This window comes from Bombus affinis, chromosome 7 (genome assembly GCF_024516045.1).
Source record: "Bombus affinis isolate iyBomAffi1 chromosome 7, iyBomAffi1.2, whole genome shotgun sequence".
Taxonomy (NCBI): domain Eukaryota; kingdom Metazoa; phylum Arthropoda; class Insecta; order Hymenoptera; family Apidae; genus Bombus; species Bombus affinis.
The window spans coordinates 11,686,800-11,706,047 of NC_066350.1; the positions used below are offsets into that span (position 1 = coordinate 11,686,800).

At 38.6% G+C, this 19,248-nt stretch overlaps 2 protein-coding genes across 28 annotated transcripts in view; both read left to right on the forward strand.

The window, feature by feature from the left end:
• The window catches only part of LOC126918944 (MAP7 domain-containing protein 1-like), a 197,569-nt gene extending 195,959 nt beyond the window's left edge, over window positions 1–1,610 (forward strand). For all 27 annotated transcript variants that reach the window (XM_050727556.1, XM_050727537.1, XM_050727541.1 and 24 more), the window contains one exon: window positions 75–1,610. In XM_050727556.1, coding sequence (XP_050583513.1) covers window positions 75–88 — 14 coding nt within the window. In that variant the 3' untranslated portion in view covers window positions 89–1,610. The remainder of the gene's footprint in view (window positions 1–74) is intronic.
• Window positions 1,611–13,126: 11,516 nt separating this feature from the next.
• The window catches only part of LOC126919020 (protein Fe65 homolog), a 150,276-nt gene continuing 144,154 nt past the window's right edge, over window positions 13,127–19,248 (forward strand). The window contains exon 1 of the mRNA XM_050727705.1: window positions 13,127–13,439. The gene's annotated coding sequence lies outside the window, so the exon portion shown is untranslated. The remainder of the gene's footprint in view (window positions 13,440–19,248) is intronic.

The following is a 19,248-nucleotide window of genomic DNA, read 5'->3' on the forward strand; positions in this document are numbered from 1 at the left end:
TGCGTATTACTAGCGCGATATTAAGATATAACATGTACGATGTGAATGTAATCATCACTGTTCTTGATCTGCAGATCTTTTATCATAATGCGCGTATTAAACATTCTGGTGAACGGATGAAGAACGATTGGATTCGAAAATATACCGTGTTGCTTTGCAGCGAGTAATAGGTATAATACTTGAGATGATGTCATTTATGAGATAATGTAAATATGCGCTATCGATGTGTAGAAATGGAGACCTAAGTAGAGAAAACGGGGGCACTACGTCAAACAGAAAAAAAGACTACTTTGTCCTTAAACGTCACGAGAAATGTAAAATAATATATAATGTTAATTAATAATATTATGTAACAGCAAATAGGCACTCAGTCCATTATAGTATGCTATAGATATAAATCTAATCTTTTAGAAGACCTTAAAGGGAATAAGGCCTGTTTATAACATATTGATTTAAAATACGCGTATATATTTTATTGTATTAAATTTCATTAAATTAATTTCACACGTAATTTTCACCCATACTGTAACATGTCGCGTTCAGAATGTTCTAAATCCTGGCAATTTTTAATGGAATGAGATTTTATCGAATTTGAGAAACACGAATTAATCGGTACAATGAAATCTTTATGCGTAAACGAACGTGTAAAACGGCTTGACAAATATTGCACAAGATGATGAATTGGTTGAAATATTTTACGAAACTTATATCTGCCAAAATGACGTAGGAGGTAAGCTCCAATGATTATCCTTACATAAGAGATAGTATAATATTACCTTATAGAATTTGAATATAGAAAACGAGTATATATATATATAGTCATATCTAGTAAGATCTTCTGCAGATATGATGTAAAAAAAAAACACATTTCTTCCATACTACATTTTGGGGCGTGCGCTCACTAGTCAAGCAATTTTACTGTTTTTATCATATTCTTCTCTTTTCCTTAATTATTATCCCTTTTCTTTTTTGTTTTTTTTTTTTTCTAGAAAACTCATCTAATATTGGTACTCTAGGTATCCACTAGATTTCATTACTATTACGTTTTCGTGAATTTAACATAAATTTTCTAGCTGTGATGTGACGACGATGACGAAGACGACGATTGCTTTGTGAAATAGCCACTGCATACGTTTATGAAATAAGAAACTGTCAACTATGTTACTTTATTTATAAATGATATTTTACTAGTTGTGGTAGGAGACGAAATGCAAATCTACGATTAATCGTTTCAGTCAAAAATAAGACATTAGCATAATCATTAATGGAAATCCTAGCGAAGAGCTCGGGAAATATTTTGTAGCAACTGAAGTGAACAAAATTTAAAGGTCGTGTTGTGTTGATCATAATATACAGTAGTGGCTATTCATTTTAGTGGTATCATACTAGTATACAGATAGAAAATGATAATTTTAAAGCCTGATGTTATTGAGCAAACATTGTAATTGGTGTCTAAGACATGAATTATTTGTTACTATTGTGGCATACTATTATAAAATCAATACGATTAGCATGCTTTGTGTTTAACACTTGTGAAATCGCAGGTGCATAATAGTGTCTTATACACATGGTTGTTTATACAAAGGTTAATAAAGTATAAATCTGATTAACCTAGTTTTCAAATAGCAGAAATGAAGAAGAAAAAAAAGGGAGAGAGAGAGAGAGAGAGAGAGAGAGAAGTCATCGACATGCCTGAAAGGATTATCATCGATCTATACAAACTCTGTATACCGTTTGTTGTCTCTTTTATTTTGTAATCTTTTTATGTTTGTGCTACGTACAATATTAGAAGTTCTCTTGAATTCTTTCCGCATATGTTCTATTGCGATTGATTTAAAGGAATTTCGCGCTGCATGCTTGCTATCAGTTCTTTTTCCTCGAAATTGTTTAATTTAAGGACTTTGAGCACATATATTTATGTAATACCGCAGTGTGTTGTATCTCAAAATAATTTCTATTGTGCAAACAGAAACCTAAGAATCGATATTTTAACGACACAACAAACAAACAAAAATCTGTATATTTATCGACAAAGATTGTAGCACACTGCTGTACAGAAGCATACGATCCTAAGACATTTTTAATTGCCTAAGCTTCGTAAGCGCGTAGTTACGATACCGTGAGGGAACTCAAATCAGTTTTACGTATCATAGCTCGATGCTCCACGTGGACTATTTTTAACCATAAAACTATCGTCGTTGCTTTCCGTGACAGAACTATGCAATGACTATATTATCGAGTTTATTTATTCAAACTATTTTATTCGGTCTAACTAAAACTATTCTATAAGAACACGTAATAATAATAACTATAATAATAATAACAATAATAATAATCCCAATACATACGAACAAATGTTTCTAAACATACAAATACTGAGAATGCTAAAGATCATCAGTCATGTCTAAAAATACTTCGTATTGTATAAATGCTTGTATGTAATAAATACTTAATATTGAAAATAAAAGAAATATTATTTAATAAACCTCCTAAACTTTCTTCCATTTCGTCGCGTTTACGATCGCGTTAACACTACAATACGTATCGTAAAGTCAAACGATAATATTATAGCGACTATTGTGTTGCAGATTCACGCAAGCATCCCTTAAAGCCGTTTCTCGGCTTCAAGCCGGCGTGAAATATGTTGAAAGTTATACAAGTGTATCTTTTTATTTATTATTGTAGAAACACGTACCACATCTATTTTCATTTTAAAACGTAACAACTAACATAGCCACAAGGTAATGGCCGTTGAAAGCAACAAGGTATGAAATATGGAGCACATACCTGGATGCGGTTCGTCTCTAGGGTGTCACTCTCGTAAAAAGTAATGCTCCTGTCTAGGAAAACTTTGTCTGTTTTACCCAACCGTAGTATCTTTGACGAGCACTCGTTTTCACGCAACCGAATCGTATCTGCAGGAGTACGATTCCATCTTTCATCGAAAGTCGCTAACTCTAACCTTCCAGTATATTTCCTTTCTATTATTCACATCTGTTTCCAAAACATTGTGCCTTTCGATCTTTCTTATTTCCTTACTAGCCTCCTCGAGTATCAAAATATCAAGAACAATTTTTACGGTAAAGCGCAACTTACCTCGTTCCGCTCGAATTTTGAAAATCGTTCAGAGCTCTGTTGCCTCGCGCGGTACTCAAGCCTATTAGCATAGGGAACAATTTTTGTTTCAGTTAAAAATATTTCTTTCTATCCCTATGATTGTTTAAGAGACGATGCCATAGGTTTTCGCATAACTTTCCATACTTAAGAAGTAAGTAAAGTTTGATACATATAGAGACATTTTTCCCTTTTTTGTATGACGATACATTTCAATGTGAGTTGTGCTCAAAAGGAATGAAATCGCTTGTGAGCCTCGTAATCCAGTGTTGCGTCTGGTGTAAATTAATTAATGAAACAACGTAATATCACGAGTGTTCTTTCTCTTTGCCACGTTATTACGACCGAAATAGCGAAAAGGATCGTCGCTGTAAAATGAGGATTTTAGATACGCGCATGTTTTCCAGCGGGCGCATAATTCCGGAAAATTAAACCGCAGCGCGAGATTACACCGAAAACTTTCCGACTCCTTCGCAACGTAATTTTTGGCCGACGATTTCGTTTCCCTGTTCCATGCCATCCTTAACGCGACTAACCTGGTAACGTTTAGCGAAACTTGATTCTTTACGAAGCATCCTTTTTCACGGAGTGAACACACGTTTCTTACATGAAACATAGTATCCAAAGTTTAATTAGCAGCTAAACTAAATTCAACCGGTTCTTAATCTATCTTCGTTATCGAAGCAAACTTAGAAGTATCAGACAGTATTACGTTGTTATCGGAACGATTAAAGTAGAGCCGCGGAGCATAGTAATTCATCGTTTGGGAAATCCATGGCGGTAATTCTGTAATGAATTTCCCGCAACTTTCGCGAAACGTGAATCGACCAAATGAGAAAGGACCGGTCGCGAATATTACAATATACATTACAATTTATGAAGAGAACGACTACATTCAAAGTAGCGTTTTACACGAGGGATTACGGTCTATATTTATCTTAGCGAGACCTTTAGTCGAGGTATCATGCTCACACCATTTCAGGAATATTTATGACGAATATTTCGCGAATAACGACCTTAATGGTTAATTTAAAGTCCTTAAAACGTATTAGAATATGCTCTCATAAGCATCCGTATGATTAGTTGAAATCGTCTGGTCGTATATTTAGAATGGAAGGCGTTTTCGCGCTTTACCGAGTCTCAATAATTGTCTAGCAAACGACAGTTAATATTCTTCTCCCTAATTTATCTCGGAAACCCGGATCGTTCCGTTTTGGAGAAGGGCAAAGCGGTATTCCGGTAGAAGCTTTCGCAGTCAGGGCTGTAATCCAGCAGTCTTGGGCTCGCACATTCACGTGGCAGCAAGGGGTGGTACGGGTGTAATTTGCGGCTTGTAATACCGTGCCCGTCGTTTGTAACCAGTTCGGGATACGCAAGTACGGTTAAGGGGAGGAGAAGGAAAACGAAAAGGGAGGTAGAAGGAGGAAACCAACGTAACCGCATCGTCTCATCGAGGGGATGTTTTCCACATCTGAAATGGACGAAACTTCCCCACGCTCATTTCCTTGCCATCAGAAAATACATTTGTCTACTTCGCCGTGCTCCGTTACTCTTTCTCGACAGCGCGTTCCGTATCGGTTGAATACATGTTTCAATTGCTCTGTACTTGTTTTCGCGGTGAACTTCCATTTATATCGGATCATATGCTAAAAGGGAGGTGGAAGAAAAAAGAGAAATGGTGTCAGACGAGGGAATTTTGTCGACTGTGTCCCCGGGTGCAATCTCTATGTAAATATTTTTATCAAGCCGTTGCTCCCAATTTCAGTAAAGATAAAGAATAAATAAGAAAAATAGGAGATGGAAGAGGAGGGGGGGGGGGGAAGGAACGCGAGACCGAAACGGCGAAAGATTCAAATGAAATTCCGTATTTCGTTTTACGAGCATGCTCGATTTAGCGGGTGGTTCAATGGTGGAAAGCCCGAACAGGGTTGAAAAGGATGCAACCTGTGAAGGGATGCATTCATTTTGCACGGGTCATAAGACCTTCTTGCGATGCTAGAGAGGGTTCGGGACTCTTCTGCCGAGGTTACTGCACTTCAGGGACGACTTATCCTCCTCATCGACCACCAGGAATTCTCGCGTAACATTTTCTAAGGAATTCTCGAGGAAACGTACAATTTCTGAAAAGTTTCGTGGATAAGACGTCGGTCGTTGTACCTTATGTTTGTCGATTTATGTCTTAAATTCCACTGTAAATTTCTTATATACAACGGCTCAGGAACTAGTTGCCTCGCGTGCAGGTAATTTCTCGATATCATCAATAATTTCATCATTTTCATCTTCTACCTCGACATTTCGAAAGAATCACGAAACGTAAAATTGTCGTTTAATAAATATTCGTTATAAAAACGATCGATGTTGAACGATGAGTATTTCCCTGAATATCGATGGTCGATAATAAAAGCTGATTTTACGTTTTCCAAGAAAGTAGAACGAACAAATTAATGGCAATTGGATGCCATATTTTCAATATTTATAACTGAAGAAGTGGCACAGGAATATTCTGGGACGATCCCAATTTTCTCTTCAAGATACGATAAGATAAATAACGTGCACAAAAATGTATAAAAAAGAGGTATGGAGATAGCGACAAACAAAGCAACCAAAAGCAAAGGCACCAAAGAACTTTTTCCTATTACGCGTGGATTCATTCGTTTAATTATCTTCCGGACGGCATTGCAGTTGGCAAAACATTAATTGTTCGGTTGATTGAAATGTCTAATGAACCCTTTCGAACTTCTTGCTTTACGAACGCGTCTAAACTTTTTTAATGGATCCGCATTTCATTTTTCTCGACTTTATCCTTCCTTCCATTTTCATCAAGGTAATAACCAGTCACAATGCTACCTCTTCTTCGTCAGACCTTCGGGGCTCTCAATGTCTCTTAAACACGAACGGATAGTCCAGTCGTTTATCGATCGCTGGTTGAATCGGCGACAAAACAAGCAGACATACCGATTTAATTTGCTCTCGAAGAAATATTTTAATCCTTGAATTGTACGGATAAATTAATTCATCGCCACTTCCGGGTCACGAATTACGCTCCATTTCCAGCATTTACGCGTCTCCAGCAGTTAGGTTCCATAGGTTCCATCGATTGTCTCGATTTGACGGATTTCCGGATAATCCGGATAACACGATCGTACCCGCGCAGAATCGGCAGAACTTAGTTGTATTGGATGGAAGCCAATCCGGGCAACTGGCGATTGACAATTGGCGGTGTGGGAATGATTTCCGATGAGCGGACCGGAGAGAACGATGGCCGATCGAAGGCGGGTCGAGGACAGAAGAGAACAATGACGCGGAACAGCACAGATATTAAAGGGGAAATATGATGAAAAGCGTCCTGGATTCACCTCCCGCGAACTAAATGGTTTTTTGTTCGCCGCTGTTTTATGCAGAAAGAAGTCAAATAAAACTACTTGTAGGATGCGCACCCGAAAGGATGGCGCCGCAGAACGATACCGCATCACCGGTGCTCTGTTGAAAAACCTTTGTACCAGAAACAGTTGTATCCGATTTAGGAAATTAATTAGAACAGGATCCATGAGAAAATGAAATGCTCGATCAAGTATCCGTTAAGGTAACATTAACGAATGCAAAACGGAAACGCGAATACCATGAATACCGAAGGCACCCTTTAACCATAATGCTTTTCGAATAACAGAAGAGATAACGCGTTTGCGCCTGAGCCAATCCGCCGTACCACCAGCTGACAATTGGCGGCGTGGCAATGATTTCCGATGAGCAGAGAAATGGAAGCGAGAGAGGGAAAAGGCGGGGTGACGAGGAAATTTGAAAGGGGGGAAACTGAGCAGAAGGAGAAAGAGAGGAGACAAAGACACACGAATATACGTACGAAAGAGAATGAGAAAGGGACGAATATATTTCGTTCGGCATTTGCGGTTAGCCGCGCACGGATTGCACCCGATTTCCCTCTTTCTACCCAATAATTTTACAAACGGCCATTCAACCTTCGTTTGTCTCACTTTCCACGTTTTCCAACCCTCCTCCCTTCGTTCGCTCTCTCTGTTCGGGCGTGATGTTGGCGCGCGCGATTCGCAGTTGTTCGGGGGTGAGAAAAATTCTGTGAGAAGAGGCTGGAAATTTTTTTTACGCTCACAGGTTTGTAACGCGTCGCATCCGCGCCGATATCATCGGTGTGTGGTTAAAATCGGAGATAAAAGCGACGCTGATGGTTTGTAAAAGATTTTTCGTACAACATACAGCGCAAGGTAAACCAGCACGCCGGGATTAATCAAGCGTTATTCGCAGAGCGTCGGCCCGTTTCCCTCGATAAAACTGAAATATACGCGAACATCAGCTACGAATTATCTTGCCTGTTTACAGTGCGCGTTTCAATTAATCCTGCAACATTTGCCCACCTTTCGTCGGAGAAAGAGAGGAGAAATTGCATCTATTCTATGTGAATGATTAACTTGTATTTCCATCTGAAATAAGATACCGTACAACGGCAGAGGAATAATTAATTTTTTAATGAATTCTTAATCCGTTACGTCCGAAAGAATAAACTAAAGCGAAATGTAAAATACATATTGGAGGAGTTATTAAGATTTCATAGAAAGAGTGAGTCGGAGACAGCTCGTCTCTAAATTACATTTTCCAGCGTTTTCATTGCGACCGGCGCGGCATGGAAAGATTTAAAACAAGATCGCTCGGTATGATAAATCCAGATTTCGGTTTCTATCGGTTACTCACACCGCAATATACGTAGCCGATGAAAGATTCGACTAGAAAATATGTTGAGACGTCGATGTTATTCTCAACTATAAAAGTTTGCGAGACCGAGACTCGAATTCAAGAAATAACAAGACGTCGATTGGGGAAATGGCCGTAAATTCAAATGCACGCTGTTCAAACCCAGCCCTAGAGGCAGTGGAAATAAATTCAAACAAAGTGGCGAACCTGAAGTGCGCAGGGCGGGAGAACCAAACGAAGGTTCGTCGGAACTTTCTCGAAGGGAAAGTTAGTTTCTCACGATTAGACTTTCACCCCCTTCCCGGTATCACTACTTTCGTTTCCGCTACCTCTAAACCGCCTCGAGGATCGAGATAGAGAAGCTTAACCTGGCCGAATGAAATTTTAATTTTTGATAAGACGCTCCGTTACTGGAGCCACCATTCCATCCCTTCTGCTTTTTCTCTATCTCCTTCTCGACCACCTCATCTTCTGCTCTTCGATTTCTTTCTCGCCTAGTAGGGATAATGCCGGTTTAGAGATATTAAATATCACCGAAACACACAAGGGTCAAAGTAAAGAAAATACCATTGGCAGAGCAGAAACGCAGAAACGTAGAAGCTTCCTGAATGTTTGAGGAGTGAGTGGCGAGTAAGGAACGTCGAGTCTCGTAGTTATGCAAAAAGAAATGTGCATCCACGAACGGATAAATGGGTTCGTAAGGCACGAATGTGCTGCGAAGTTATGCAAAGTTTACGTAGGGAATTAATTGCCAAAGCTATGCCAAGATAAAGAGCGTTTAATTAAAGGAATAATCAATAATCCTTGGGGCGACTAGAGCTTTTAATGAACAAACTTCTTGAAGTGTGCTTCGAGGAAGTACAAGTTTGAAGGTTTGTACGATATTTTTAGAAATTTATAGTTTAACCCTGGCTCGTAGTTTAGTTGGCTAAACTGAGCACGATAAACCGAACGAGACAAATTCATTGATCTTTAAAGCGTTTCTTCATCCCCTTGGATATAGCTGCTTCTAAAGCAATAAAGCAAACGGACATCGGACGATACCTCAGACGTATTCGACGATAACCAACATTTCTAATATCGTTCGTTTCGGATGAATGACAATGAATCTCGCGCGTGTGCTTAATTCTTTTTAGCGCCCTTTCAATCGAAAATTTTAATCGGTACTGAACTATCAATTGGTGGTTGTCACTACAGAAACGATTGCGATTTCACGATGATGTTGGTAGAAAATTGAGATACAACTAGAGGTAGAGCCACGAGAAGTGTTGCCTGTTAAACTGATAACGGAAGAGACGAGGAGTTTCATACCGAGGAAGAAGTAAGAGACGAAGTAAGAAAAAGAGAGAAGTAGCGAGAAGGAAGATGAGAAATAAGGACCAGCGAGTTTTCCATAGTTGGTGTAGATACATGTATGCTGAACGTACGAAAGCAAAATACAACGGAGGCAAAGTGACGTAGAGGAGTGGTGACGGCAGAAAACGTGGTAGGGGGATGCGTTATGTCATGTGTGAAATTACAATCACCCACCCCTAATGCGTTTGCCTTGACTCACTCCATTCTGTTCAGGTACAACGGTGTGAGCATGCACGTACATCCGCATGTTACGACTATTTCTATAAGCACATGCTATTATTACACACACATAGTAGAGCGTTTGTGTATATACGAGTTACACGGTCACGCTGTTTGGCATTCCGGGTATAGCTCTTTATACCGGTACGCGAGATAATGAACACAGTGTCTGCAGGAAAGTGTACACCATATGATGCGAAGGTCCGGTGCATCGGCCCTGAAGAACCTTTGGTAAACTTTGACGTGTAAACTAGTAGCTAGGACGCGACCCCGATCAGACTGCTCGATTATACGAGCGAGCTCGAAAATATAATCGTTTAATGTTCGTGCATGCTTTCGAGCCGGTCAGGTGAACTTAGTAAATTGATACACCGGATGATACAATGGTTGTTAATTCCCTGCCAGATACAACGGCACATTAATTAATTACGTATATGCAACTTTAATGTACTCTGTTTGTCAGTTTGTGTAGAATAAGTGGTCGTATTTAACGTTTACGAAGTTCTTAGGTATTTTAAACAACCACTCACTGATGCGCTACGATTTCTTGTCGACAAATAATATATATAACACGTATTAGAAGTTGTGAAGTACCGGTTGGAAAATTAACGGGAGTATAATTTAAATCTGATCGCATTAGATTGCGTGCTTTTGTTAACGAATGAACGAAAATTATCATTGATCAGGATTACTGTGCTTAATATTGTGTTCAGACGAACGGATGCCTGATACGGAATATGAGTCAAGAGTTGTCAGCACGAATGAGATTAATAAATATTAGAGGAACAAAGATACTCGAGGGATGCGCGTGATTTAAAGAGGTTCATGCCGCTGAGTGTTTTAATAAATAAACGGCCGCCGAAGTAGTAGCACACAAAATTACTTGGGAAATAGTACTTTTTTTCACGAGTCGACGGGTAATCGTTCCTGTCCGACCTACCGCTCGGGATAATTAACACGTCTGGGATCCTCGAATATTTGTAAATGTCACACGCAAAGCCAGTCATACATAAAGCACAAAGTAGGAAACCATATGAGACTATTTCAAAGTTTAACGTATATTTTATGAAATGTTTTTGCTTTAACGTTGAATGATGGAAAGCAGTTTTTAACGATTCGCCCAAATGAATGGCTTACGGATATCACCTAAGAGCGCAACATGTGTACATATTAGATTCACAATATACTTAAATATATTCAGACTCTGTATTTGAAAGCCAGAATAACTGAATTCATTTTTTCCAAAATTTATTATTGCACCCTTCCTTTACCTCTTTCATCCTCTCATTTCCTTTGTTCACTCGCGCTCTTCCCTTTTTCTTCTCTCTCCCTTTATGTCATTCCATTAATTAATATACTAATGGCTATACGACTTTTATAAAATTTGTATTTATGGTATATGCATTGTGTTAAATTCGTCCCTATTTCTCTTAACTATAAATACCTATATATCCAATAAAAATTTTTCCCATTTTATCATAATCATTCTCATCAAATAATAACAAAATCCTCAAAAACCTCTAGCTATTTCTTCAATACCAAATATATTTCTTTTTAGTGTCTGATGTCGTGCTGTTAAGTAGGCGACAGACTTTAATCATGATGTACTGAGCGTCAAGTATATCGCGAGTTCAACGTTTTACAAAACTGTTGCGAGTAATTACGAAAAAAGGGTGAAAAAGATGGGATCATTTAAATTAAACCGATATATATGGTCCCAGTATAATTACTCCATAACGTGTTCTCTTGGTGATCTAACGAAAATTTCTAATTTAACCTGGCGTCTGATGCGAACGAGCTCTAGCCTCGTTATTTTTATGGTGTTTGAATTTAACACCGTTTAACCACACCCTCTGAAGGATCGCAGTCGGCTCTGCTTAAAGGGTAATGGCGCGATATGCGATATCTCGGACTCGTTTCCTCCGAGTCGTGCTTTTACGAAATATTACATGACTGTTTTTATTTAAAAAAGCGGTGCAAGATACGCGTAAATTACGAGTACACGAACCGTTCGTATTGATTTTTGCACGCCTGTCCTAGGAAGCGTGTGCCACGACCCTGCAACTCACTTTTGTGGCCCTCCCTTCTGGCAAATACACAATTACACATACCGTTCGTACCACGCTTCCTGAATCCATTGTCTATTATAATCATTAACGGGATTTCGATTATCCGGCAGAACGCCTCGCCGCTGCACACGTAAGCTTTTCCATTTTCTGATTGTTAGAGATTTTATCGATTATTCGCTCCCTCATCGAAGGCTCGTTCTACGCCAAATGCTTGCTACAGATTATCATTCGACAATGGCTATATCTGATTTTGTTGTAATTATCGGATCGATCTAAAAATTTCTACAATGCTCGTGGTATTTACCCTTAACACCATATATGTACTGTATGAGAATTATAGTGGTGCAGATAAGTTCATTGCTACTTTTCATAAATTACTGTTCTATGTTTATTGTTACAAAAAGTTCGTATTTTTTCAAATCATAAAACTGCATTGCGGCAGAGAATAATGTTTTAAGTTAATTAATTATAGAAATACAGGAATTCAAATTTTTAAAATATCGGCTTATAGCATTGTAATTTCCAAACCGATATATTATTGGGACTCTATTAAATTCTTTTCCTTAATAATTATTGTTGTTTTGAACTATTAATTGATGTCAATGCAACCTTCCATAACCTCCAATATATTTCTATTACTAAGAAATTTAAGGTTATCCGAAAGACATATTAAGATCATAAAATGTTACTTCTAACATAATAATAATATATATATATATATAATGTAACAATTCAACATCATAGGAATTCTTAATATAACTCCATATGAACACCCAAAACACGATCAAATCGGAGCAATCGATAGGAAACGTACGAAATTACTCACTCATTCGTGTCTTCGGTTGTTTTTTCTCGGGAAGCAAAACGAACCCAGTTCTTAAAAAGAATTGCGACTTGCTTGATGTTCCAAATGAATATTTCGATCCCAGTTGCATTGAATCTCGCGTTATAAAACCGTATTAAACATTCTGATATCTTGTTCGAAGTTTACACAATAGTACCGGATTATATATCTATGTGCATCAACCGTTGTTATCGTCCAAAAATCTGCCACGTTAACAATTTTGTCGGTACAAAAATCTATTTACACATTTACCACCGTTTATGCAACCAATAAAACAAAAATGCATGACGTATCGATCTATCGTATACCGCGTAACCGCCATATTACGATAACTGACACTTTAATATTTGAACCACTAAATACATACAATATTCCAAATTTCTCAAACATTACCAATAAAACACAAATGCGATCAATATAATAATATCTTAATTAAATTATGTATTTTAACAAGTATAATATTCTCTATGAAAGTGATGCTTATTAAAATCAAAGTAATTAGCAATACTGCGTATGACTTGCGAACTATGTCGTTTGAACTTGCATCCAATCGGGAGTCGACTTCAGTGAATATATAATTAGTACTTGTTTCCACGAGGAACCTGTACGTCACATATATGGAAAACGGTGGTGGAAATTTCGGAAAATCGTTTCGATAGTTGTTACGAGGGTAATCGTAGAAATTAGCGAACAATACGGATGAAAACCAATATTCCTGGATGGTGGCTGTTGGTGGGGATTGGAGGGGTGGCCAATAGCGTTTGCGCGGGAGAAAGGTACGAAACGGGGGACACATTCGTAGGGGGATCGTAGGAACGCGGTCGCATCGTCGCTCGGCAGCGCCGCGACGCCCTCGAGGCGAACTAGACGTGATACTCTGTGCTCGCCACTACTCGGACTTTTTGGCGTTTCTAACCTTGTCTTTGCGCTGGTGTGTTGCTCCCTTTGTTCATACGTATAACATAGTGTCGTGCGTTATCTTTTTTGCTCTTCTTTCTTACATACGTTCTTAGTTTGTGATCGTCAGTTCGAGGTGAATCGTTCGATTTGTGAGCAAGGAAAAGAAGAAAGAGTCCGCCGACGCGGATTTTCGTCTTAAAATGCAACAGATTTATACGGTAAGTGTTCTTTCTTTCCTTTAGTACGAGCCTTTTCGAGGTCAGTCGCGTCTTTCACGATCAATTTCAATCGCTGTCACTCGTTCGCGCTCACAAACATTTGAACGTGCATCTCTTTGAATCAACTCGTTCTATAGGTCCATTCGCATGCTGCGTATTTCGCGCGAAACTTTCGAAGCGAAAAATTATGAATCGAGTAATGTTATAAATTACATATTAATAATTGCGTTACGTGATCGACATTTATCGTGAAATGACGTTTTGTTCGTTATTACGTTGTAAGGACATTGACGTTTAATGTCGCGTAAATCGGCGTTTAAATTCTATTCGAACGACGCGACTGACAATATCACCTCACCTGCTGTTTTGCAATATTTTGCTTGTAATATTTACGAATTGCGAAGCGTTGGGATATTCGGGGTATGGGATAAATAGGACACAAGTTTAACATGCCCGCAGGTAATTTGTTATTTTTATATTAATACATATACGCGGCGAAGGTAAAAAGCCAGTTGCACTTTAGAAGAGCAATATGTTTTTCTATAGAGGGCAATAGTGTAATTTTCTGTGTATGCCCTTGACACGGTTAATTTGCTTGGACAGTCGATAACATCAACTGTCTACAGTTTTTAGAACACACTTAGCGTAATAATCCTGAATTAAATGTCTCCACCAAGAAATTCAATATTTTATGTATTTTTATTCTGATTGATCAATACAATCAGGTGTTTGTGATTTTTTTTTCTACGGTCAACTCTTATTTTTTACGAAGATTGTACGTAATGACGATCGAGCTACGATCGATCCTTTTGAATAATATTTAAAGACATAGCTAAAGGTCGACCAACTTGACTGTTAAATTTCCTCATACGCTCTTCGCTGCTGAGATTCTTCTATGATATAATGTAGATTTTACGGTTCGTGAACAATATTGGTAATACTTTATTTGCATTATTTCTCGTGTATATGCGTTCACTGTATATTATTTATAGTACTCCGGCATTTCCTACGAAACATCTAACCATCTATCCCAGAACACCAGAATCTAATCCGAATCGTTTAGAAAATATATTTATTAAACATATAATTCTAATGACAAGATCGGGGTGTCGAAAAAGGGAAAAGCGACAAAGGGAATATAACCATAGTTTCGTCTCCCACATCAGAAGACCTCTTCTTTTTATTCTCTCGTTTCCATTCTCTCGAAGCGTCGAACGTGTCTCTTGTACAAACGGCAGAACCACGCTACCTCTCTCCGTGTATTATTTTTTTGCTCTTTCTCCCTTCGTTCTTGTTTTTTTCTCGTTTTTCTCTCTACTTTATCGTGGCACCGGGGACGGAAAGACTGGTCACGGATGTTGTTTCTTCCCTTGCTCTTCTCCTCCGATTCTTCCCCGTTCTCACTCTCATCCTTCGCCTTTCTGCATTCCATCTTCTTTCCTCTAGGCTTTTCCTTTGTCTCCCTGGAAACCTTGCGGTAGTTATGCGACGTTCAGCCCAGCCGCTCGGCTGGTGGGGTTGGAAAAAGGGGAAGGGGGTGACTCGAGGTTGTGTAGGCGGGAGGGGGCATCGGAGTTGAGGGTTGAAGGAGGAGAGGATACGGTCCTGAACGTGACTTGGATGCAATATTTAAAAGCGGCACAACGTCAATACTCCACTCTCTCCTCTTTCTCCTTCTACTGCTGTTTCCCTTGGTTTCTTCTTCGGCGACATCTTTGCGATCCCCTTTACGATCGGTTACAACAAGACGATCCTGAATCGGCTGCTTGGTCTGACCTTAACCCGGCATCATCCCCTTGTTCTTTAGAGGAGACCCTTTGCTATGGTCTGAAGGGAGCTAGACCCTAATGTTTCCTAAAATTCGTTACTTCATCCCTCGGCGCACCAATGACCGGTGGCCGGTTTACGAAATTCCTCTCCGTTTAACTTTCATATTCTTTGAAAATCTTATCCGATTACCTTTTACGGATCAAGCAATAGGAAATTAGCGAAGGGTGAATTTTTGAACAGTTACGTCCACGAATTGATAAGGAACATGAAATATAAGAACGTGTGCCATTTATCGTGCGGTAATTCATTGGGAATGACGCTTAAATTTTAGATCACTCCCGACCGAGAGTTATTGCCGCGCTCGTCTTTGCTAATATTGCCGCTTCGGGAATATTTTATCAATTTTTGACGCTGTTCGGTAATTTATCTCTAACGTCTTTCTTTGTGGTGGTCGGAGAAAGGACAACGAAGCGAAAAGGAGAAAAAAAGAAAGACTAACGAGCAGTGTGATATAAAAGGGCGAGAAAATGCAGGAAGTTATGACAATTATGAGCAGGGGAGGAAAGAACCGTCTAGGTGTGCGACGGCTCGTGAAATGAAATCGGTACGAGGAACGATCGTTTATAAGTTCGACAGATGGAATTTTTCTTTTCATCCGTTTCTTTTGCTCTTATCCTTTTTCTTCCTTTTTTTCCTTTTTTTTTTTTTTTGTCACGGAACTACGGATCAGCCGATAAATGGGTCTTCTATAATTCAATTAGGATATGAACCGACAGGGAAAAACGAGCAGAATACATTCGTCCGCTAATATTCGATTTTTGGAAATGTTATTAAGGAAAACAAAAATCTTAAGGTTCATTAAATTATACCGATCGATTCGTTTTCTTTTCCGTTTCTTTATCTCTTTGTTCTTCGATCACGCGTGATGTCACGTTCGTGACTACTAAATCCATCGGGAAATTTTCAAGCTTAGCATGCGAGTCACGGAAAGAAAACTCTTTGTACTGTATGTATGTGTACTGTGTTCTAATTAAAAGGGAACTATAAAGTTCACCCGTTTCATGCTTATCGTTATCTTTATTACATTTTCCCGAAACTTTGTTTTTCGTTCTTTATCGAGTTTAGCTATTTTAAAATATCATCAAACTTTCCTTTTCGCTTGTCTTCTTTAACTATGTAGTCCTATTTCGTTGTAGTAGGTTATTGAATATATCGGTTACATTTCCAACATTATGACTTATTCATGAATTAAGTCAAACTCGACACAGTTTCATTTTATAGACAGTGTCTGTATCAAAGATATTTGTATAAAACATTTCTCCAGATATTCATTGCGATAAAATAACTGCTTATCGGATATGCTTCATTACGTAAAATATTGTATTTGTTGGTCATATTGTTGTACATTTTACGTAGATACTACTTATAATCTCAGGCATTTAATATTCGGAAAAATCGAGTTACTTAAATGTTAATTCTAAAAATACGAACTTTTTATTACCGACTGTAGGATGAAGCATCCTTGAGAAAATAATTTTAGCAATGTTATCATATTAATCAATAACAAACTCACGTGAATATCTTACACATTGTTTCCTTCGCTGATAGCTAACTATGGTTATAAAACCGATTATATGACGCAAACACGGTATGGCCAAGGATTTTACGATGACCTTTACAAAACTCAACTTCTTGGAATTCGTAAAATTTAAAGGTTTATTTCTTTGGCGAATCGTTAGAAGAGGTAAAAATGGATAAAACGCTAACACTGTCTGATCGATTTTACATTGCGCCCTTTTGCGCGCAGTTAAACATTGTCAATAATTCTCAGACATCGCTTTATCCGAAATTTAATGTCAGATTAAATCCGGGAAGACATAGGAAACGAGAAATTATTTTCAGGAGATAATTTTGAAGATTTTCTGGAATTATTTGAAGAAGCTGTTAAGGACTCGAAGAGACGTAAATTGATTCTGATGCAAAAATCGTATTAAATGAGATATTTTGATTTTTTCTTCATTCAACGCATAACAGAATGTAAATATTTGAATTCCACCCCCGTTGTACGATCTCTTTTTCTTGTATTTTATTTTATCTGCACGCCCTTGCCCTTGACTTTCTCACCCTGACTGCCTTCAGATACCACCTTATCCCGAGCTTAATTCACGGAAGGAACGGTCGATGAAGGGCGTGTCTGGATGTTCGAGAAGAGCAGTTAGGAGGAGAGAAAAATTTTATGCTTACATAAGAAATGCTTGCTCTGTAATATATTCCAAAGTTGAACATTTCGCGGTAACGTCGGGATGACATTTAGCGTATTTTCAATGCCTTTACCATACAGCTGTGTTTCCTCTGTATCGTTCATCTTGTACAATACATTCTTGTATTATGTTTTGTTACATATTCATAACACAGGTTACAACGTCGATATTACAAGTTTTGTGTTAATGCTAGTAATGCATATTCGAGCATATTCACAACGCTTTAGCCAAGGACTATCCGTAATCAATATTTGCGTGTTGCTTTCACGTGCAGTACTAACTGTTATTGACCGAAATGCCACTCGGCCTGAGCGTCGCTTCGTATCGTTTCCTTCGATAATGATCCTATAAGGATTCCGAAAGGCATCCTCGAATCTATAGGTTTACACTTAATTCTGATACGTTGGCTATTCTGAGAACCGTTTAGGTGGTAACTGCTTCGTGATACTGGATTTATGAACTTATCACGCTCCTGTTAAATTCAATAATGACACCAAGATGATGATTTACAAAAGCTGCAGCTCACGAGATACAACGATCCGAGTTGTAAAGTCGATCGCGAGACGGTTTAAAAGCTTCTAGCAGGATTAGAATGGAGAGGGAAATGAATTCGTTTATTTACCATTAAAGTCGGGTGTCAACGAATAAATTTCGCACGTCACACCTTAACACGCGGGGGTGTAAAACGAGACACGGGTGAAATATTTATTTTAACGCTGTTGTAATTACGTATTCTGCTATAGTAGCATGTAATTTAGCTGTTGAATGCACTTACGTCACGGCAAGAGTTTACGAGCTGTGCGTTACGAGCGATTCACATAAGTAAAATTATAGTGGAAAGATGATTTAAAGTAACAGTACGAAGCTGCGGGTCCGAGAAATTCGCTCGAATAATACAAAAATCTAAAAGTATATTACGGTGGCTAAAAAGTTGCGTGAAAGAAGAATTAACCTTGGTCCTATTATCTGCATGGAAAACGTAATAAAGTTATTCGTATTGCGAGCACGAATTGATTTTCATCTAGATTGGAGATACTAATTTCGCGACTTGTCTCGCAACTTGCCCCATCAACTCGTCCAGACTTTGTCTCCTTGCTATGGTTTACAGGAAGCTCTTCACGTTGTGTTACAACGTAGCGACGTAACTGAGGGAGTCTCCGGAGAACTTTCGACCTGGAAATTCAATTTTCATCGCGAGACTCGCAGTAATGTCTCGCGACTTCTTTTTTTCTTTCTTTCCTTCTCGCCGCCTCCTTTTTTCACGGATCTTATCTCACCCGGGAGACGTGGAATGCCTATAACGGGCGATTTTTGCATCTTTTCTCTTCGCATGTCAAGAATGAGAGAGGTCGCGAGAAAATAGGAAAACCGTCTGGAAATAAAGCGAGAGAAAGGATAGATAGAAAGTGTACGTGGGCGATAAGAGGCATGACAAAACGAACAGAATAGTTGGCGTTCATAGGGACATTTTGCACAGCGAGAGCCCCGAGTTATTTTGAAAAATTCAGAAACATTGCTTCTTACGGATTGTATTTTACGACTTGTTTCCAAGTAATGGCAAAATGAAAATCGATTTCTCCCTTAACTTTATAGTCGAGCGTAATACAAACTGGATGATAGAAGTGTTGCCACCGACAGCTGTCAGACGTATAAAATACATTCGACTGTTGTATTCGATGCCGCGGACATATAAAAGTTTTAAACTAAAAAATAATCTCCTTGATGACTGCCCGTGCATAACGCAACATAATTCGGCTTTTGTGCTTCTGTAGCAGATT